The sequence below is a fragment of the Microcebus murinus genome, chromosome 17, assembly GCF_040939455.1.
Source record: "Microcebus murinus isolate Inina chromosome 17, M.murinus_Inina_mat1.0, whole genome shotgun sequence".
Classification (NCBI taxonomy): Eukaryota; Metazoa; Chordata; class Mammalia; order Primates; family Cheirogaleidae; genus Microcebus; species Microcebus murinus.
Window position 1 is genome coordinate 25,846,268 of NC_134120.1, and position 23,231 is coordinate 25,869,498.

At 40.0% G+C, this 23,231-nt stretch overlaps 1 protein-coding gene and 1 non-coding gene across 5 annotated transcripts in view; both read left to right on the plus strand.

Moving 5' to 3' along the window:
* The window catches only part of PSTPIP2 (proline-serine-threonine phosphatase interacting protein 2), an 84,284-nt gene extending 62,009 nt beyond the window's left edge, over nt 1-22,275 (plus strand). Inside the window, exons 6-15 of one of the 4 annotated variants that reach the window (XM_075993483.1) lie at nt 2,469-2,531; nt 7,694-7,792; nt 8,388-8,433; nt 9,392-9,471; nt 11,788-11,886; nt 13,558-13,654; nt 13,777-13,858; nt 15,100-15,134; nt 16,248-16,305; nt 22,103-22,275. In XM_075993483.1, coding sequence (XP_075849598.1) covers nt 2,469-2,531; nt 7,694-7,792; nt 8,388-8,433; nt 9,392-9,471; nt 11,788-11,886; nt 13,558-13,654; nt 13,777-13,858; nt 15,100-15,134; nt 16,248-16,297 — 651 coding nt within the window. In that variant the 3' untranslated portion in view covers nt 16,298-16,305; nt 22,103-22,275. Of the gene's footprint in view, nt 1-2,468; nt 2,532-7,693; nt 7,793-8,387; nt 8,434-9,391; nt 9,472-11,787; nt 11,887-13,557; nt 13,655-13,776; nt 13,859-15,099; nt 15,135-16,247; nt 16,306-19,181; nt 20,791-22,102 lie in introns of those variants that run through there. The other 3 variants (XM_075993482.1, XM_012790314.2, XM_075993485.1) reach the window with 3 other exon arrangements.
* LOC142861757 (U6 spliceosomal RNA) lies at nt 14,620-14,726 on the plus strand. Its single transcript, XR_012912911.1, has one exon. It is a non-coding gene; the product is annotated as a U6 spliceosomal RNA (small nuclear RNA).
* Nucleotides 22,276-23,231: the final 956 nt, after the last annotated feature.

Here is a 23,231-nt window from a genome sequence, read left to right on the forward strand (position 1 = left end):
CCTGGGTTATTTGGGTCATTTGCAAATCTCTTCTTTTCCCCCCTCTCTTGCTTCTCCCCACCCTATAAAGAGATGATTGTATTTTTGCACTCCATTGTGTTATCAGTAATAAAATGCAATCAAATTTCCATTGGATTTGGTCTGAGCAGAAAGTCTCATTGTCCTAGATGAAACACTGTGCTGAGGATACCTGAAAGAGAAACTTTGACTCACTGGAGTCACCATGAGTAGGTTGCCCTATAAATGAACATAGACATGAGGAGAGTTAAATCAACGTGGTGTAGCAGACAGAGCTGGGCCTGAAGTCTCTGCCACTAACTCACTGGATGGCCTTGAGCAAAGCATATCACTTCTTGGAACCCAGGAGTCGCACCTGTCAGGTTAGGGAGTTGGATTGATGCTTTCTAAGTTCCTTCCAGCTTTCAAATGCCAGGAATCCCTGAAAGCAGAGGGAGGAATGATAGGAAGTAAAAAGGCTTGGCTGGTTGTAGAACTGTGCAGCCACCTGAGAGGTGCTTGAAGCAGGTATTACATAGAACCTAGAGATAAGGAAGCCTAGCTTGGGCCACAGGCTAAAATATAGCAGCAGCTCCCAACTGGAAGAGTAGCAATATGTATATTCAGACTATTATAGAAAGGACCTTGGAATAGAGCAATATTGCTAACTGATATGCTCCGTGTTGCCTGCAAAATGAGGAACCATTACTAAATAAATAAACCCAGCTTCCTCCTCCTGGCAGAGGGACACAGTCACTTATGTGAACCACGGCTTCCTGCTTGTGTTGGCAAAGACTGGCCATGTGTCTTTCCATGTGGGGCTCATGTCGGAGCCTTGTCTGTTCTCTGTGTCGGTGCTGTCTTCACCATGAGCAGGAGAATGGTCAGTTCCTGGTACCTCCAGCTACTTTCACCTGGGCTGGAAGATGATTGCTGGGTTCTCTGAGGACTCCTTTGAAGTTCCCCCAAGAGAATTTCATATACTCCACAAATCTCTTATTTTGAAGTGAGACCATTCCCAGTATTTCATCCAGATATCTTAAAAATCCATCCAACCATGTTTGTGTGTTATAGTAATGGACAAAAGCTTACTTTTTACGTGTCTGGAACTCCATTTAAATTTTATTTTCAATATGATTGTATCAGTTTTGCATGAAATCAATGTCTTTGCTCATTTTGAATTATTGCACCTTTCAGTGTTTGGTTTCATAGACCTGTCATAAGGATGATGGATAATAAACTTAGGGTAATGATTAGGAACAAGGGCACTGGAGTCAGGCTCCTGGGTTCAGATTTCAACTCTATTACTTGCTGTGTTACTTTGGGAAAGTGAATCACTTCAGTACCACCAGGAAAATGGGGACACATTTGTGACACGTGAAAACTGCTTAGCACATAAGTGCTTGATTAAATGGGAGCCACTATGATTATGTCTGAGAGGTGTACCTTTATTATTAGCACTATTATTTAATATTTTGGCTAATAAGAGTATTTAAGATCACAGCCACAACAAAGATTTATCCCAAGTAAACTCAACAGAGGAGTTTACGTTTTACGGGTTAGATAGGGTATAAAGAATAGTAGAACAAGGCTGGGCGCTGTGGCTCACACCTGTAATCCTAGCACTCTGGGAGGCCGAGGTGGGCAGATTGCTTGAGGTCAGGAGTTCGAAACCAGCCTGAGCAAGAGCGAGACCACGTCCCTACTATAAATAGAAAGAAATTAATTGGCCAACTAATATATATAGAAAAAATTAGCCGGGCATGGTGGTGCATGCCTGTAGTCCCAGCTACTCGGGAGGCTGAGGCAGCAGAATTGCTTGAGCCCAGGAGTCTGAGGTTGCTGTGAGCTAGGCTGATGCCACGGCACTCACTCTAGCCTGGGCAACAAAGCAAGACTCTGTCTCAAAAAAAAAAAAAAAAAAAGAATAGTATAACAGCTTCTTTTAGCTGTCCTACGAACATTTTTTTCTTTACTACTGTCCAGGCACCTTGTTCATTATAGGTGTGCCATTAATAGGCTACAGAAGTGAATGTTTACAAGTCCCTAATTTAACTGTGCTGACATACACTTACAGAATAAAGACCCCCTTTAAAATATAAATGGCGCTTTAACAACAGTTTTAAAATTCCTTTTTGAAATAAAAGTTCCTGGATCCCAGATTTAGTGAAGAGACTGCTCTAAGGTGATCAGTCAGTGAATCTCCTTGATGACCGAGAGCTCAGGCTCTGTTGTTCAACTGCTCAAGTTCAAAGTTAGGCTCTATGGTTAGCCATCAGACCTTGGGCAAATTGGGTTCTGCGTTCTGCGATTTTCTCATTTGTGAATTGGGGGTAATAAATAGTATATCTATCTTCTAGGTGGTGTGAGGACAGAATGAGTTAATCCATATTGAACACTTAGCCCTCAAGATCAGCTGGAATTAATAATATTTTCTGTTTTTATTAATAATGCTTGTGGTCTCTTCACAGACAGAGCTTGTCATGGATGCTGTCCATAAACAAAAGAGCATACAATTCAAGAAAACCATGGACGTGAGTCACTCTTTATTGCCTTTTTTGGGTAATGGTAACATTCTCTGAAAGCCTGTGCCACAGATGAGCATATTCCTACTCAAACAACATTTCAATATTGCTATTATTTATTAGTGCAGTGTTTTAGGGAAAACAACCTTTAGTGGTTTGGGTTTGTTTTTTTTTTTAAGGCCTTGGAAAGATTGAAGATGAAAATAGACAGTGGAAATACAATGGGTTATCTTTCTGGTAATCTGGGAAATATAGCAAGACAATTGAAATATTTTAGGCCAAGACACAAAAGCATATATAGTACATAATACCATTTATCTTGTTGGATTTGTAATTTTACCCTGTGACTATTGTGAATCTTGATTGCTTACCTATTTTACTGAGTGACTCCTTCCTGTTTTAAGATACTGGGAAATTGTTAAAGCCTTTGTTCCTTTTAGTAATTTACAAAAAATGCTTGGCAAGGCAGTGGATCAGATAGGTTATGAGGGATCTCACAGTAGCTTTTCACGAATTTGTTAATTCTGAACACAACTAACTCTGTTATTAGAACATATATGATGCCATCTTTTTATAGAAGTATTATCATGATATTCTGTGACTAGAACATGATAGGAAAGTGTTGCCAATGTTGATAGCATACGTAATTTGTTCTCCTGCATTTTTTTTATGCAGATGACCTCAAAGCATTGATAAAGAGGAAATGATGTCAGTGTAAGGCAGAAATAGTGTTGGTTGATACATGATTTTTTTCCAGACATTTTATATTTTAAGCAATCTGGGACAAGCGTTCATATAATAAAAGAAAAAGCCATATCAAAATGTAATTTTTAGGCCGGGCGTGGTGGCTCATGCCTGTAATCCTAGCACTTTGGGAGGCCGAGACGGGCGGATTGCTCAAGGTCAGGAGTTCGAAACCAGCCTGAGCGAGACCCCGTCTCTACCAAAAATAGAAATAAATTAATTGACCAACTAAAAATATGTATACAAAAAATTAGCCAGGCATGGTGGCGCATGCCTGTAGTCCCAGCTACTCGGGAGGCTGAGGCAGTAGGATCGCTGAGCCCAGGAGATTGAGGTTGCTGTGAGCCAGGCTGACGCCACGGCACTCACTCTAGCCTGGGCAACAAAGTGAGACTCTGTTTCAAAAAAAAAAAAAAAATGTAATTTTTAAAACTATTTCCTTAACCCATATTTAGAGCCATATCAGCATTATAATTTTTGCTTCAACTGTCAAAATAATCTAGAAAATTCAAGAGAAGAAAGACTATTATATATTATCTTTTTTTTTTTCATACCATATTCTTTTTTCCTTCTAATGTTCTAAGCTTTCTTCTTGTATAGTTTTCTTTCATTTGCAGAACTTCCTTTAGCTTCAGGATAGGTCTGCTGGGGACCAATACTCTTGGTTTTCTTTTGTCTGAGAATATCTTGATTTCCCCTTCATTTTTTCCCTGTTTTTTTTTTTTATTGTGGTAAAATACATGTAATGTAAAATTTACCATCTTAATCATTTTTAGGTGTAATGAACTTTCAGTGGTATTAAATACATTTATAAGTTGTGCAACCATCACCACCATCCATCTTCATAACTTTTCATCTGTGCCTGAAATTATATGCCCATGAAACCGTAACTCCTCAACCAGCTCCTGGCAATCACCATTCTATTTTCTGTCTCCCCTTAATTCTTTTTATTTTTTATTTATATTTTATTTTGTATTTTGAGACTAGATCTCACTCTTTTGCCTGGGCTAGAGTGAAGTAGTGTCATCATAGCTCACAGCAACCTCAAACTCTTGGGCTCAAGCAATCCTCCTTCCTCAGCCTCCCAAGTAGCTGGGACTACAGGCATGCGCCAGGATGAAAGACTCCGGATCTCTATTTACATTTTCTGTTTTAGCTGGTTTCCTTTGACACCACTCCAGCAGGGGGAGGTGGGACATCACCTCAATACCAGGTTCCCCCTCCAGATTCCCCTTCCTTGGTCTCCACTGAACACCACAGAGTGGGTGTGACCCAGTTACTAATGGAAAGTGGTTGAAGTTCTGACTCTCTGTTAGATCTCCTCCAACTCTACCCTAGCAGGGAGGGGGGTTGCATCTCATTATTGCCAGGTGGGAGTGGAAGTCCATGTTCCCCACATGGTTTCCACTGGCACGGTGTGTGGTGGGGGCTTTGTTATCTCCTGGTGGGAATGAAAGCCCTGGTTCCCTATTTGTCCCTCACACCACCTCGATAGGGGAGTTGGCAGCTCTTCCAAGCCTGGGGGTGGTGGAAGTTTAGACTCTTCATTTGGCCTTTGCTGACATGTGTAGAGTGGGGCCCTAGTTTTTTACATGGTGTTTGACTGCAGTAGAATGGTGATTTTCTAAAGGTTTCTGTCCAGCTAGGCTTCCCCCTTTCTGGTCCTTTAGCTAGAGAAAGCAGGCTTTTGTAGGGGCTTGTTTGGTCTGTGACCATTGGCATTTTTCTGAGTTGCCTGCTTCTTTGGCATTCAGTCTGTGATATATGAGGCAGAAAGAAAACCCAGGGAACTAACTGTTGGGTCAGTGTTTCAGTCCAAGGCCACTAGGCAGTCTCCCTTCTTTTCTCCATCTTTCAGAGCCTGCTTATGTTTGTTTTACATATAGTGTTTGCGGTTTTTAGTTGTACTAGTGTGGAGGAATGGGAGGAAGCACATCTGCTTCATCTTCCCAGAAACCTGTATAACCTTTTAAATAAGTGCTTTTGCAATATGTTTGTGGAGCCATAAATGTCATCATATTCCATCAATCATATGCTAAGAGTCTAAGACACTATCTTAAGGAATCACTACCCCCCAATAAAAGAAAGAAAAACAAAGATATGAACATATTCACTAACAGTGACCAAAAATTAGAGAAGGATTAAATGAATTATATAGCCTTTAAAAATACAATTATGAATATGCAACTATGTTGCAACTGAGAAAAACTGCTTAACACACTATGTTAAAAATAAAGGATAGAAAAAAATTGATAACTTTAATGACACTAAAATTGAAGACTTCTTTGTAGTAAAAGAAAAATATTACCACCTTAAACATAGTCCCATGATAGATGAAAACTGGAAACAGTATTTGTAACTTATATAACTTATAGTTGGTTGGTGTTCCTAATATATACTGAGCTCCTAAAAACCTATTAAAATAAGGGATGCGCCAATAGAAAAGAAGGTAAAAAACATGGGGGACAAAGGATATACCACTTTAGTAATAATGAAAGACATGCAAGTAAAACAGTATGCTAGTGTTTTCACCTCAGTGTTAGAAAAGATGATAAATATTGACAAGCTTGTTGTTGGTGAGAGTGTGAGGAAACAGGAACTCTCATTGGCAAAAATATAAACTGGTGCAACCATTTTGGAGGGAAGTCTGATGTGTTTTTATTCTTTTGCCAGATGATTACACTTCCAGGAATTTTTCCTGTATAGATAAATTCACACTACTCAAAATCAAAGTAGTTTTATGTGATAAAAAATAGGAAACAAGATAAATGTTCACCATTAGAGAGAAGGTTAATAAAATTATGGCATATATACATATATAAAATATATATGTGTATGTATTTATTAATGCAACCATTAAAGTTGTTGAGTTACAGGGATCATGCTTGATACAGAGAAGTATATTCAACATATTGTTGCATAAAGAACTGTTACATGAATGTTGTTGTGTGAATACCTTATGTTCTTGCAATTATGAACAATTATGAACTTATATTTCTCTGCATGTAGCATAGAGAGAGAATTATAAATTTGTTTACTGATACGGTAGGCCCAGCTGAATTGCTGGGGAGGCTGAAAAATACAAGGAAGCATATAAAATATCTGGTGAGCACAAACCATCTCTGCAAAGGAACCTCCATTCTTTTTTATTATTAATTTGAATTTTATTGGTTTTATGGGTTTGAATTTCATTTATGAACATAATTTTATTTATAGATGTGTAAGAGCTATAGAAATACAGTTTATATCTACTTTTATTTTTATACATATTTGAGGATAAATATATTATATGCATTTATATTTAAAATCCTCACTCTACAGATGGGGAAACTGAGGCACAGAGAGGCTAAGTAATTTGTGCAAAAACAGATGGACAGTGGAGGCACTGGGATTCCAACCCATGCCCTCTAGCTCCAGTGCTTAATCTCTGCTTTGTAGACAGCCTCAGAGAAACCAGCCAAATAAGGACTTGGGGGGGTGGTCTTCATTTTCAGTCAAGCATTTTTTTTCCCCACCATTTTTATTGACTAGATGATTGTTGGATTCATGGCTTTGCTTTGTTTGAACAAGTTAAGTCTTTGCTTCCACAATTGAAACAGAAAATTATTTCTTTGATTTACTAATGATTATAGTTTTCAAACTATTTTCATAATACTGGTAGTAATGGCAGCACAGGATGGATCATGACTTACTTTTCAACTACATAAAACAGAATTCTTGAAATCAAAAAGGAACCTGACTATCCTTGAGCAAAAGAAATTATGGCTTTGGTGCCCTCCCACTGTCAACATGCTGTGGTGAGGAATTTCAGAATACGTGGGCATAATTAGAATCAGTATGAGTTGGCAACAGTGATCAAGTGATTACACATAAATTCTGAGGATTATGAATGTTACATACATGTTGGATTACATATCTTAGCATTACATAAATATTTTGATTTTTGTCTATTTCAAATTCCATCTTTTGTTTTAGTCAATTTTTTTTTTTTTTTTTTTTTGGAGACAGGGTCTCACTCTGCACAGGCTGGAGTGCAGTGGCACAATCATAGCTCACTGCAGCCTCAAAGTCCTGGCCTTAAGTGATCCTCCAACCTCAGCCTCTCAAAGTGCTGGGATTACAGGTGTGAGCCACCTTGTTTCAGTCAATTTTTAAAGCTCATGTGCTTTGGTTGTGTTGACAAATAGGAGTTATTATTTCCTTGATCAGGTTGCCACTACATATGCAATTTGGAAAAAGGCTAGAGAAAGAGAGACCTTTCAGAGATTGATAGGAGAGAGCATCTGCCTTCTGGAAACCCAGCCGAGTGATTTTCACAGCTCTGATTAGAAGGCCCTGTCTGTGCTAGGCTTGGTGGGGTAGGAGGCTTCCTTCCAGGGTTATAATCTGCTCACCTGTTTTGGTCCTCTTTGTCCATAAAAACAAAGGCAAAGAAGAACTATGAGCAGAAATGCCGGGACAAAGATGAGGCAGAACAGGCCGTCAACCGGAGTGCCAACCTGGTCAACCCAAAGCAACAAGAAAAGGTACCTAGAAGGGCTGACAACTTGAAAAATCTGAGACTTACATATATCAGGCTAAAGCCAATGAAAAATCTTAATTAAAAACATGAATTTGTACTCTAAGCCTCTGGCAATATCTTCCTTCAGGCTACTGGGGTCCTCTGAACCAGAAAAAACCATGGCCACATTTTTGGGGTTGGGGAAGAACTAGAGAAGCATGCCTATGAGAGAGGGAGTGGGGTTGATAAGAGATGGGGGGTGGTTCCTGATTTTTTTCATCTTTTTTCAAAACTCCGCTCATGTATTCTTTGTAGCCGGGCTGCCTCTTGCTTGGGTTGATTGTAAATTTAAGTAAATTTAATTTTGTAATATCTAAATATAAGATTTCAGCAACTAGAGGGCAGGGGTATGTCTTTAGGAAGATGTAAGGCAAGATGCTTTATGGATATTTTCCCATAGTGGTAAGATTACAGGGCAAGTTGAATAATTTGCTCATGAGGGGAACACATGTGGGATTTGGACTGGACCTTGTCTCTTCACGGTCATTGCTTTCAAATATGTTTTGCCTGTGGAAGCCTGGCCCAGCATTCCCAACTCTTGTTCTTTTTTGTGTTCACAGCTTTTTGTTAAACTGGCAACGTCAAAGACTGCAGTAGAGGACTCGGGTAAGGGGGCTGCGCCTAAGGATCAGGGAGGTTGGTTCGTGGGAGTTTTACATGATCCTAAATGTGTCTCTGAGAAAGGTAGTTTTATATACCTTACAATAAAGAATATGTGGATATACAGTAGGAGTAACAAGGTATCAGAAGGGAAGAAGGGAGAAATGAAGAAAGGAAGAGAGAGTAGGAAAAGAAGGGTGAGGAAGGGAGGGAATAGCAGAATCCCAGAAAGTGGGAATAAGCAAATGAGGCAGCAGTTTCTGGCTGCTGCCTGCTTAGACCTTGCTGCCTTATAGGTAAGTGAATGGGGTGGTGGAGGAGTCATGTGATAACTGCTTTGTAATTAGGAGCTCACTCTGATTTATCAGGGACATCCATGTAAAAGCTCCTTTCAGGCCGCATAGACCTCATCTGCTGTAAAAGAAACTGCTAAGTTGCAAGACCTTGTCATCACTGAAATCTAAGACCTAAACCAGGTGTTTGCAAAGGCTTCTAGTTCCCAGAATATCCTACAGGAAACAATCCTCTAGTGACCCTGTCACTTAAGAAGTCTCCAAATCCAAAACTAAACTAACGTGGTGCCCCTTTAGGGCTCAAGGTAGCTGTCATCTCAATCATCAGACAATTTTCCTGAAAGTGAAAAGTGAGCGGAAATACTGAAGTGGAATTAGACAAGGGAAACCCTGGCTGAGGCTTCTCGTCAGCTTTCATTTCTTCTTTCTTGGGACGTTTCTTGGTTTAATGCTTGGTCCAGTGTTTTAGAAGAAAGTGATTCTCTTCTTTGCTCAGTTCACAAAGATCTTAAGAGGGGCAGAGATGTCTTTCCAATGTTCAGCATTCCCTGGGGCCTTGTGAGGTCAGCGCAAGTCCGATGCGTTTCTTTTGCCATCCGAGATGAGGCGTGGGGTGGGTCTGCGAGCCCTCCTGTCTAGCTTCTGAACCTCGGCCCGCCCTTCTGTTGCAGACAAAGCGTACCTGCAGCACGTCAACGCGCTGGAAAAAGTCAGAGAAGAGTGGCAGTGCGAGCACATCAAGGCCTGCGAGGTACCCGGAACCGGAAGCTGCTAGGACGGGGGGGGGGGCGGGTCTTCCGCCTAGAACCTGGAGCGTCTCCTTTTTAGAACTGCGCCGCACTCTATTATTATATAGCGCTTTGATTCTCATAGAGTTAAAAAGCTCCAGGGCGGATTAGAAATCAGAAATTTAAGTGAAGACTGGAAGGAACTGGAATAGTTTTCCCCTAAGCCTCATCTTTATGCGTCTTCCCATCCTGACCGCACTGTCGAGCTCTGTTTAGGGCTTTAGTGTCATGGTTGGTTAGTGCAAGCAGGAAACAGATGAATCAGTTAATGGTTGATAAGTAATTACCTTTGGACAGCCTTGCCTGTACTTGCTAGATTCTCAGGGAAATACAGATAGCAGGTATGACTTTTTTTTCTTTCATCACAACTTTGATTTCACTGTTGCTCCTTTCATTTTGAGAGCATGACCTTACAATTTCCTTGAGGAAATACAAGACATAACCTGGAAACTTCCTCAGGTTTCTGTCACCCTACCTACACATTTTCTTACTAGTGGTTCTCAACGTGAGTTCCCAGGATCAGTAGCGTCAACATCACCTGGGAACTTGTTAGAGATGTAGATACTCAAACCAAGCCCAGACTCACTGAATCAGAAACTCTAGGGGTAGGGCCCAGCAATGTGTCTGTTAGTAAGCCCTCCAAGTGATTCTGATGTGAATTCAAGTAGGCTACCACTGATTTACACACACAGACTCACACATACATTCCATTTCTCCTGTTAAAGTGGGAAAGGAGCTGCTTCCTGCCCCATCAAGCCTTTCCTCATCCTATTGTGCTCAGAGAACTTGTGAACTTCTGTTATCTTGTACACATACCTTAGCTTTAAAACCCACTAGCTCTTGCCTCCCATTTGCTACCCCCTCCTTTCTTGACAGCCACACTTTGAAGACACCTCCAAGTCATTGTTAGTCCTGCCTGCCCCAGACTGCTGCATCTGGGATTTACTTCCTGCAGCTGCTCTCTTGGAGGGCACCAGTGATCCCTTTGGTGTAAGGTCCAGTAGGCCTTTGCATTGTCTAATCTGATTTGACCTGTCTCTCCCATCTGATGCTGTGGGTCACTATGTCCCTCCTAATTACTTTCTTAACACCACATTTTTGTGGGAAAGCCTGGAATGAAGCCATTTTTATAAGGGTTAAAAACATGCAAAGCAATGTACATTTTATGGATACATATATAGTGTCAAAACCTACCTGAGAATGATATAATTTAGAATAATAGCTATTTCTCGGGAAGGAGGATGGTGACAGAGATTGAGGAAGTCACACAGGGGCTTTAACAGAATCTGAAGCAAATATGGCCAAAGTTTTTGACAAAGCTAGATGGTTGGTATGTGGGTACTCATTACGTTGCTCTCTATGAGCCTTTGTGAAATATTGTATAATAAAATAATGTAATATTATTATAAAATAATGTAATTATTGTATTATTTTATATATATAGATATTAAAACATTTAGAAGTGAAATAATGCATTTGCTTCAAAATACTCCAGGGAGTAGGATAGTTGGTAGGGATATGGGTAAAACAGAATTGGTCGTGAGTTGATAAATGTTTAAGCTGGTGAAGGGTACACAGGGATTCATCATATTCTCTGTACCTCTCTACTCTTGTATATATTTGAAGTTTTCTATTATAAAAAGTTTTAAAATGGAATAACTATGATATTCAGTATTTTAAAAATACACTGATATATAACTTCTGTTATTGAATAGCATAGCATTCACTTTGTAGAATAGGTTGACTTTTCAAAAGGTTATATTTGTTTATATCCAAAAAACAATATTTCAGGCAGTAACTTTTATTTAACATTTTTATTAAGAAAAAATTTAAACAGAGATAGAAGGCAAATGCAAGGGCATCCATATATTCATTAACCAGCATCAGCAATTTCGACCATCTTGCCAGTCAAATTCATTCATCCCAGGGTAGAAGGGGCAGTGTTTTGAACCTGGCAAGCTGCCGGGTGGAGGTGTTTATTAGGTAGCTGGAAATGTCAGCTGGAACTCAAGTTAGAACATTGGTGTCTAAAATCACCATTACTTCTTACTTTCGGAACCATAGGCAATCCTGTTTGTGTTAATATGATATTAGGCTCAATTTGCATTCTTTGTCATATGAGTTCATGAACTTCCTCAATGGTGAGGGGAAGTACCCTAAATGGAGCAATAAGCTTACAGATAACTGAAGGTTGGCACTGTTTCTCAAGTCACAGCCAGTCTAAATGAGCAGCCCCTTTCTCTGCATATGTATAGACATGCAGTTTTTTTTTTCTATAGGTATTTGAGGCTCAAGAATGTGAACGAATAAACTTCTTCCGGAATGCATTGTGGTTACATATGAATCAGCTGTCACAACAATGTGTCAGAAGTGATGAGGTAAGGCAGAGGCATGCACGGACGATTGTCACTTTGCATATTGAGTTCCTTAGAGTGCAAGGAACTGCAGACTTTTATTAGTTTATCACCACCACCTCATTTGAGGACCAGAGAGGTAAAGTGACTTGCCCAAGGCCACACAGTGAGTTGATAGAAGGACCCAGATAAACATGTAACCTGCTTAACTCTTGGTCCATTTTACCACCATGATTTTTGCATTATGAAATTCAGAGTTAGGCTGGTCTGAAGAAGGAAGTAAGTTATCTCAATTGATGGCTCATAGTCTGTTACAGATTTGACTCATTCTTCTACTTTTCCTCTCTTGTCACTACTGCACTTGACTAGTCTTAAAAAGAAAAAGAAAGAAAGAAATTTAGAGGGCAGGACGACAGAGATGGGGACCCAAACACAGTTTAATATATGGAAGATAGAGATGTCATAGCATGAATGTGAGACCCAGAGACTGCTCCAGTCTGGAATGGGGTCACTCCAGGACAGCACCAAGTACTGGCAGACTGAGCCAGGCCCAGGTTAATGGTCACTCCAGAGCTCAGGATTTACTTCAACAGCATTCCCAAGGCTATTATCCAGGTTTAATTTGTGCACAGCAATAGTAATGGGGTCCACAAGTCTTAGAGGCACTAAATCCAGTTATCATAACTTTCTTTGCTAAGAAATAGCCACCCTCTGGTAGAGCATTAAAGAAGAAAAAAGAAAAGAAAAGAAATAGCCACCTCCATTCCTCACTTAGCTGGTATATTCACCTTTGAAGAACAATTAGACACTCAGAAAACCAATAGAATTGAATGGAAGAACTCTTGTTCAAGTAATTGTCTTTGCATATGTGTATGGCATTGGTCTTGTGTCATGGGACTTGGTATCTATTATTTGGTTCCATCAGTATTTTTTTTTTTTCTTTTGAGACAGAGTCTCAAAAGTCTCAAAAGTCTCACTCTTACCCAGGCTAGAGTGAGTGCCATGGCATCAGCCTAGCTCACAGCAACCTCAAACTCCTGGGCTCAAGCAATCCTTCTGCCTCAGCCTCCTGAGTAGCTGGGACTACAGGCACGCGCCACCATGCCCAGCTAATTTTTTCTCTATATATTTTTAGTTGGTCAATTAATTTCTTTCTATTTTTGGTAGAGACAGGGTCTTGCTCAGGCTGGTTTTGAACTCCTGGCCTCGAGCAATCTGCCCACCTCGGCCTCCCAGAGTGCTAGGATTACAGGCGTGAGCCACCATGCCCGTCCGGTTCCATCAGTATTGAAAATTTTTTCAGCCAAGGTTTTTGTCCTGACACAAAGATGTATCTCCTGCCATTAAAAACAATTTAATAGCAGATAAGCATCAGAGAAGAGCCCTAAAATGAATCTGGGACTTGGGAATATTTCTTTTTTTTCTTTTCAAAACAACAATATTTGGAAAAGAGCCATTTTTCAAAACTTTTAATGAGCTGTGTCACAATTATCATCAACAGCTGGGTGTGGTGGCAGGCACCTATAGTCCCAGCTACTTCGGGAGGCTGAGGTGGTAGGATCACTTGAGCTCAGGAATTCGAATCCAGCCTGGGCAATATAGTAACACCCCTGTCTAAAAAAAAAAAAGGAAAGAAAAGAAAAAACAATTATCATCAACATACCTCTGCCTATTGACTTACCTTCTTTTTGTTAGATGTATGAAAAAGTCCGTAAGAGTTTAGAAATGTGCAGCATTGAGAAAGACATTGAATACTTTGTGAATCAACGCAAAACTGGACAGACTCCACCAGGTGAATGGGGCAAGGGGTGGGAGGGTCATTTAGGCAATCCTGTTAGTCTTTCTTGTTAGACGTCACTAACAAGATGGAAGACACCTGCCTCTTAATGTTTTGTTTCTTGATGTCTCTCCTAGCACCCATCATGTATGAGAATTTCTACAGCCCCCAGAAGAATGCAGTGCCACCAGGAAAGGCCACAGGGCCTAACTTGGCAAGGTAATAACCGGCTGCTTTTCAAGTAAAAAAAAAACACACTTAACAAATGTCGTTAACATTGATGTTCTAAGACATATTAGAACATATCTACCATTGCATTTGCTTAGTGAGGTTGCTAGCTTTTTGGAAATAGCATTTTTAGGACAAATGTTAAATGGATTTTACTAGTCATAGTTCAAGGAGGACTCTCTCATGCTCAAGTGTGATCATTATTACTCACTTATGAATGCTATACCTTCCTTATAGCCTGCAGAAAGCAGGAGTCAGCAAACTAGGGCCTCCTGTGAGTTAAATCTGATCTGCCTATTTTTGTAGGGCCTGTGAGTTAAGAATAGTCTTTACATCTTTAAATGGCTGGAAAAGAATCAAAAGGTTACTATTTTGTGAAATGTGAAAATTGTATGAAATTCAAATTTCAGCATTCCTATATAAAGTTGTATTGAGACGCAAGCACCTGCAGTCGTTTAGGTTTTGTCTATGGCTGATTTCCCAGTAGAGTTGAGTAGAATTGCAACAGAGACAGTATGTAGCCAGCAAAGCCTAAATCATTTACTACTTGGCCCTTTACAGAAACAGTTTGCTACTCCTCATATAAAGGATTCTGAGGGAAGAGAAACTTCTGTTTCACATAGTGTCAGCTTGCAATCTAAGCTTTTAAGTTTTGAGTCCATTTGTAGGAAAGATGGGGAGTGTTTGGGAAGGATTGGTGGTCATCATCAGTATTTAAGAAGGCCAGGCACTGTTCAAATCAGTTAATACAAGTGATCGCTTCAGCAGTACATATACTAAAATTGGAATGATACAGAGAAAATTAGCATGGCCCCCGTGCAAGGGTGACATGCAGATTTGCAAAGCGTTCCATATTTTTTTAGAAAAAACAGCTAATGTGAATTCTCTGATTTAATCCTCACAATGAGGTAGGAGCTGTTTGTACTTCCCATTTTGCATATGAAGACACTGATGTACAAAGGGTTCAGGAAATCTTTCCCATACAGCTTAGTCTTGCCAGTCCGGCTTGTGGGGCAGCCTCTGTGCTCCTAATCACCCTTGGCAAAATATAACATCTGCAACTCAGATTTCAGGAGGTCAGTGCTGCCAATCATTTGCTTCAGCTGAGCTCTCTTGACCTGCCAGTGCAGAAACCAGATCTGATTCGAGTGCGGTATGCTTGTCGTGTGATGTAGAAAGTCATAAAAATAACAAAAACTTATTTAAAAGACTTTGGTTCTCATTTCTTACAGGAGAGGACCTCTCCCAACTCCTAAAAGTTTACCAGGTATGTCACCAAGAAAGGCCTTTTAAAATTCTTATGTTAGGTTTTCTTTCAAGTTGAATAACTAGAATTTTGAAATAAAGGGAATGAAAGGATGAAATAAAATTAAATTCCCAAGAGAATGAGCCTATATTAGAATCTTACTATATAATACACAGAGTAGAATATGGTAATATTAGTGGACTATTTTATAGCTCACAGTCCACAAATATTAGTGGACTATTGTATAGCTTATCTAAGAGAATTCACTTACTGAGGTACCAAAAGAAACTTACTTATAAGGTAATCTTACCTAAGAGATTATTTCAACTTGCACCATGAGAACAGCAGAACTGAGACATAGTTCCCTTTGGATTACACGGAAATAGAATTTATAGAAGGCATAGATGTCTAGAAACATAGAACTCAATATTATACATTTTGTATACTGCCCATAATGAGATCTTTTTCACTGATCACACTGGTCTCTTTTTTCTCCTATCTCCTGTGATACCTCCGGGAGAATTGCACATTAGCATTTTTTGTTAGTTGTGTGCCCTGGGTAGTGATAAGATCCTGAAGGCAGGCATTTTGTCTTCTCCTTCTCCTGTATCACTCACAGGACCTGATACAGTTCTGAGCACATAGTAGTTGTTCAACAAATATTATTATTTGAGTTAAAAAAAAAAACCTATCTATGTTCAAGGAAATGAGAGAAGAGAACAACTTGTGCTACACATAGCTTAGTAAAAATTTAGTGACTGAAAAAAATGTGGCTGAAGTTATTATATCTTTGAACAATTTAAATTATTTAAATTATTTTATTTCTTATTGTTTATTTAAATTATTTTATTTCTTATTGTTTTATGATTGCCACTTGGTAACTTGTCCATTTTTTATTTTACTGTGGGTGCTGCTATCTGGTAATGGATGAAAGAGGGCAAAGGAGTCAGAATAGCGATTTCCACAATGTTCTCTACATGACTACCAGTTATAGGCTTTGTTGCCAGATATATTTTCTCCTTACAAAAGGGAAGTTACCAGAACCTCTCAGGGGAATGCCTTGGCTTGAAAAGAGCTAAGATCTTAGCATGAAAAAATATTATCTGAATGCTGTCCTGTGTTCTGTTTTTGCAGAGGACCCTGATTACACTTTGATTGGTGACTACAGTTTGCTCTATCAGTAACATCAAGGGTGAGGAACTTTACTTTGCATATAATTCAGTTGCATTTAGACTGGCGATTGTGTTTTTGAAGGTTTTCAAGCTTCTCTATAACACCACTACAAACAAGCAAAGCCTTGCCTAGTCAGGTACACTGGCCAGCCAGAGTGGTGTCCCTTCAGGATACCCCTCTGAATCCTATGACTGGAAGCAGACTGGAGAGCACACCATATCTATTTGAATGAAGATATTTTCTTTTCATTTATATTACGTAACTCTTTTTCTGCCCTTGATAAGCTCTTTCTTTGCCATTACACACTTACCCTTAAAGCAGTGCTCACAAACAAAACACACATGAGCCTCAGTAAGTAATTTAGCTTTTGGTGTACTCCCCTACCCGCTAAAAGGGGAAAAGTCAAGTAAAAAGAAGTTAGTGGAAAGAGTGCAAATGATATCACACTCACTATTTATACACGGGCATCATAGGGGTCACCCTGCACCAGATTATTCATGCTCTGAACTAGCAAACCATGAGGATTATTATTAGAAGAGAACTGAACGCTACTAAGCCAACCACTCCTGCAAAGATGACTGCGTGGCGGCTCTCCTTTGGCACTCAGGCACTTGCAACATGCTCCAAGTTCACATCGGACTTCTCAAATGTGAAGGAATGCCTCAGAAGCCCAAATAGCAATTCCAAATGAAACTCCTCAATAAAATATAATTCCTTCACCCTAAAAGGGCATATCTTGGGGCATAATTATATAGGCATACATAAGCACAGAAAAAGTTTGAAGGGATATATTCCTAAACAGGTAATATTTTTTCTTTTTGTTTACCTTGGTTTCTCATTTGTCTGCAATGTAAATTTATTACTTCGCTGACTAAAAACTGTTTTAGAGAGTTGATCCATAATAAAATTCCTGATTTTATTATGTTCTTGGGAGTGACAGGAAGTAGATGAGTAGGTTGCAGGAAGTCATAAGAGAACCGGAACAGCTTCTCTCCCACCATTTCTGGCTTGGTGTTGGTTATATATAATTGTCATTTATGAAGCAAAACAAGTTTTAACAGTGTTCCATGGTCATTTCCTACAATGTTCTATACTGTCTACAAGTGAGCACATCAAATGTTACTTGTCTTCAGCCCTCTCAAAACACCTCCTTTGTGACTTATAGCCAACTAGCTATATGGGACAGAAGCAAGTTGTTTTAATTTGATAGAAATAATCAGCTAGCATCTATTACATTTAAACATAAGTTCTTAAATTGCTTAAGAAATATATTTACTATTTAAGCAATTTTGCTGTAAAAGATAGAGAAATTGAAAGCATAAAATGTCCCATTCTCTATATATAACTTTCCGACCTACTGATAAATTGTAGTCTTTATAACTAGTCATCATTTCTGCTTCATTTCATAAGGCTACCTCTTTCTCATGGAAAGGGACAAAGCCCTATCTCGAGGCAGAGCAGGAACATGGTAAATCAATGTCTTGGGATTCAAAGGTAGAATCTGCTCTCTGAAGCACCTTGTAGATGATGACTGTGGGGCAGGGCACTGGCAACACTAAGTGCTTCCTTTTATTTTTTACCTCTTTATTTTCTGTCTTTACTTGTTTGGGTACAGCATATATTCTAGTGATTTAATAGAAGGACTTGACCCAACAACTCTAGTTCCTCAGAGTCTAAGAGTTTGATGTTTAAATGCAAGATGCCAGTGCCAACACATTTACTTGAGTTATATCATTTCATTGGGGTTCATTGGTATCTGTACCTTCACAGTGAGTAGGGGCTCAACATATACACATAAAATTGACTGAATATCTGCCGGTGTAGTGGCTTATGCCTGTAATTCTAGCACTTGGGCAAGCCAAGATGGGAGGATCACTCGAGGTCAGGAGTTTGAGACCAGCCCGAGCAAGAGTGAGATCTCATCTCTACTAAAAGTAGAAAAAATTAGCCAGGTGTAGTGGTGCATGCATATAGTCCCAGCTACTTGGGAGACTGAGGCAGGAGGATTGCTTGAGCCCAGGAGTTTGAGTTTGCTGTGACGCACTCTAGCCTGGGCAACAGAGTGAGACTCTGTCTCAAAATAAATAAATAAATAATGAATGAATATCAAGAGTTTTAAAGAAGGGAGCCTAGGTTAGTTAATAACCTAGTTAAGCAACTTATATTAGCATTTAAAAGAGTTTCAATGAACCTTTGGAATAGAAATTTAAACAATAAGATTTAGAAATTTACAATTTGTTTTGCAGGTATTGATTTTAACTGTTATTTATTTATTTATTTATTTATTTATTTATTTATTTATTTATTTATTTGAGACAGAGTCTCGCTTTGTTGCCCAGGCTAGAGTGAGTGCCATGGCATCAGCTTAGCTTACAGCAACCTCAAACTCCTGGGCTCAAGCAATCCTACTGCCTCAGCCTCCCGAGTAGCTGGGACTACAGGCATGCGCCACCATGCCTGGCTAATTTTTCTACATATATTAGTTGGCCAATTAATTTCCTTCTATTTATAGTAGAGACGGGGTCTCACTCTTGATCAGGCTTGTTTCGAACTCCTGACCTCGAGCAATCCGCCCGCCTCGGCCTCCCAGAAAGCTAGGATTACAGGCATGAGCCACCACACCCAGCCTATTTTTGTTTTTAATTCTAACGTGTTTAGGTAAAGATAGATTATAAGTTTTGAATTTAAAAATATCTGTATCAAAAAATATAAATATGTGTATTATTTACCATAAAGCAATGTTGTTACTGCATTCTATTTTTCACTGTTTGGAGTACCTGTTCCTCACTGTTTGTTTTCCTTGGCCAGCACACTTGCTGAATATACTCTCAATATAGGAGCAGGTGCTGACATGTATGGTTCATTAAAATAAATTTCTTTGTTATTTTCTTTCAGAAAGCAAAGCTTTTTCTGGCTAATGCTTCTATGTCCTGGAAAGAGGCACCCAGAACAGCAGAATCTATAGCCAAATTATATCAATTATGAAGACTTTGAAGTGAACCCTTGCTATAATTTTTTGATATTTTAAATTTATGGTAGACATTTAGTATAACTTAAGCTGGTAGAGTTCTGCAGTTTTTTGACAAAGTTTACAAATTGCCCCAGACTGAAGAATTATTCCTTCCCTGTCAGTTACTTAAGTTGTGAATGAATTGCATTTTCTACTTGGGAAGCGGGCAAGTTTCTGGATTTGGAGTGTTGACTCTTGAGGGAGCAGAGGTGGCTGCAAAGGAGCCTGAGCCACCAACTACAGAAGAAGCTCCTTTGGCTTTAAGTAGCATGGCTATGGAATTTCCACAGTGACACACATTCTCAATGGTGCAAGATTTAAAATTACCTTCCTTTTTGGCTGGAAGACTTAGAAGCCATATGATTGTACTTTCCCATTTTACAGAAGAGGAAACAAAGCCTAGAAGTGTGAAATCAATTTCCTTACTGTTCTCCCAGCTAATTAGGGACAGCACTAGAACTAGAACCAGAGCCCATCCCACATCAGTGTTCTAACCCTTCCTGAGGCTGTGATGCCCATGCTGAAATTTAAGATGCCAAATATTTTTGCCAGCACTTTTTCAGTTGGGAAAATGACCAGGATTTAAATGTCAGATTTATTTTTATGTGGATCACTGTGTGCACTAAACTACAGAGCACCACATTTAATCTAATTTAAGAAGCCATTGATCATAAAACATGCCATTAGTTTATGTTGCACTGAGAAGGTAGGATAGGAGAGTTGCCAGTGAACTTGTGACAGGCCACTGATGGCCAAGCCCATTCAAATTTGAGATGCTAAGGTGTGAAAAAAAGTATGTCCCAGAATCAATGAAATATGATATTTTGATTCTGTTCTTTAAGAGAATTCTAGAGTTCCAAAGCCAATCTTCATTCTTGGGTCTTCAACAGAGAACCTTTGCCTTAACAGACCCTGGAATTTTTAAAGTGTACATCTGACCCTTACACAAATATTTTGGTCTTTCTTTGTCATGCACAAAAAGCAGGGGAGATTATGGACCTTTTGCCCAACATTTGCATACTGTGAGAAAATGGTACATTTTAGTTAAAGACAAGTTAAAATCTTATTCATTATGTTGGAAAATTCTATGTCACCCCAAAGAGCAAGTATTTTCTTCCTCCTGCTGTGTCCAATAGCTTTCCCAGAACTACGGACAAATTGACTGAAAGAAGATTGATTATTTCCCCGCTACTGAATGCAGCAGCTTCTTGTCATGGCAGGAAATTTGCATCAGTTGGATATCCTTTTGAGAAACTGAAGTTTGCAAAGTGTCAAACTTCCCCAAACTGGACGGGCTCAGAAAATTTTCCTTCAGACTCAGAACATTCTATTTTTAGGTATATTATTTATTGTTGGCAGTTCCTCAGGGATTTCACTTTTCTGTCAGTGTAATTGTTGTAAAAGTGTTTAATGAATGGAAAATAATATTTTTATTGTATTGCTCTTCCAGTTTGATATGAAGTAAAATAAAAGTTCTTGGTGATTTGGGATGTATTTTGCATTTGTGTGTTGATCCTATGTCTCTTCCTAGCTTTATTTGACCTCTTGTCCCATTTGTGATTGTTAGACTGCAGAAAGGCAAACTGTTGGTCAGGGAGGCCACGTGGAGGTGCCATGGCACAGGTGTCAACTGCAATGTTCCCTCCTCTGGGAGGACTGTCCCTGCCTCCATACTAGGTTGGATCTCACTACTGTATCCTCCCCACTCATACCCATTTTCCTTGTTATCACACGATTCACTCTTGAAATTAATTGTTCAACTTCTGTCTTCCTTCTAGACTCCCCTCCCTCCATGACAGCAGAGCCCTTGTCTATCCTTTTTCCTGTGGTATCCCCAGCAACTGACACATAGTAGTAAATATGAAAGATTTAGTGGCTTATAAGTAAACCTAGCTAGAGAAACCACCACTTGAAAGAGAAATACGGAGTGTGAAGGAGTGAAGCCAGCTAAGTAGGTATACGTGTTAACTTAAGTAAATGTGAGCTACTCTGTAGACTGTTGGTTTATTAATTTGGGTTCCACCAGAAGCAGACTCTGAGATAAGTACTTTTTCTGGGGGGGGGGATCCCAGAAACACCAGTACAGAAGTGCAACAGAGGAAGGAAGGAAGGAAGGAAGGCAAAAAAAGTGTGCATCATCAGGCAAGCTACACGGTGAGCAGCTGGAGCTCACTCCTGTTGGGGACTCCTGGGGAACAATGCAGAACCTACACTTTGGAGACGGGTATTTATTCACTAACTCCTGACAGCCACTGGTTGAGGGCTGCTCCTGGGAGGCATTCATTTCCCGGCACTTCTGGGTTGCCTTGAATGTAGTTGGCAGAGTGAGTTCAAGTAGTCTGAGAGAATCCTTGGGCAGAGACATAGATCCTGGCAGTTGAAAGACAAGCTGGTGTTGAATGAAATGGGAGGTATTGAGGGCATGTGGATGGGGCACTGACAGCATCTGACCCCCTTACAGCTCATATCCATCTGTGCCCCACGTTAATTTTACTCCATTCCTGTCACTAATGCAAGTCCTGACTTCCCGAAACAAACACACACAAATGAAACAGGAAGTTAGCAGGACAAACTGTAGTCCCTGTCGCTATAGATGATCTTAAATCCATAACTGATATTCATCATCTCTTTCCTCTTCCAAACTGTGTCCCCTCCCCCCTCCAATTCATATGTTGAAATCCCCACCACCCCCACTTCTGAATGTGACTGTGTTTGGAGACAGGGTCTTTAAAGAGGAGGTTAAATTGCAGTAAGGCCTTTAGGGTGGGGCCTTAATCCCATATGACTGGTGTCCTTTTAAGAACAGGAAGAGACACCAGGAGGTGTGCACGTGCACAGAGGGAGACTATGAGAAGATGCAGCAGGAGGACACTGTCTGCCACCTGCAAGCAGAGAATGAGGCCTTGGAGGAAACCCAGCCTGCAACTTGATCTCCTTGCTCTTGGACTTCCAGCCTCCAGAACTATGAAAAAATAAATTTCAGTTGTTTAAGCCACCCAGTCTGCAGTATTTATTTTTTATGGCAGTTCTAGCAAACTAACACACACACATTCCAGCATCCCCTTACACATGGCTAGTTCTGCTTGTCTAGATTGCTTGACTGGTGGGGTAACCTGGGCCTTCAGCTCTGAGGGGTTGCAGCCCTGGCTATCAGGCTTTTGGTAGACCCTCTTTGCTGAAATTGTCAATATATGTTATTTTTAATTTATTTAACCCAAGCCTTTTTTGGGGGGAGCCAGTTTATTACCAGGCATGGGAACACAAAGAGGTACACTAGTGAAATTCCTGAGTTCCAGATATATCCATCCTTTTCCTTACAATAATCAATAACTCCTGCTGGGATTCTTATGCCTTTCTTTACTCACTGGTCCATTGGCATGAAGAAACCCAAATGACCAGGCATTGGCCATAGTTTTAGTGGAATCTTTTCTATGTCCCCTGGTATATGTATCCCCTGTCAACCTCCTAGAGCCAGGAGAACCCTCTAATCCAGCACCTCTCTAATCCAGCAGAGCCCAAAGTCAAAGGGATTATAAGCATGAATTTCTCTTTGGGTCAGTGGGAGCTTTGGTGACAGAGGCCACTTTCACCTCTTGGTTCCCAGATCTGTGTTTTCTACCTATCGGAGTCATAACATTCAGCACCATATTGTGGCTATAGAAACACTAATACCTCATCTTCAAGGCCAGCACCCCAACCCTGCAAAATATCATCCTCCAGCTGCTGCTCCTCTGAGAGGCCAGGACAGCAGCTTCCAGGTGACGTGGTGTGTAGTAGGGAAAGGGGAGCCCCTGGACACTGGCCATGTTGTGCCACCTTCACTGTAATGTGAATCTCTTGGCATGCATTCTCCACATGGGCAGTATTGCTCCAAAGGGGACAAAAATTGGTTTCTGATGGTCAAAACAAACCCTACTCTTTTAATGTATAAAACA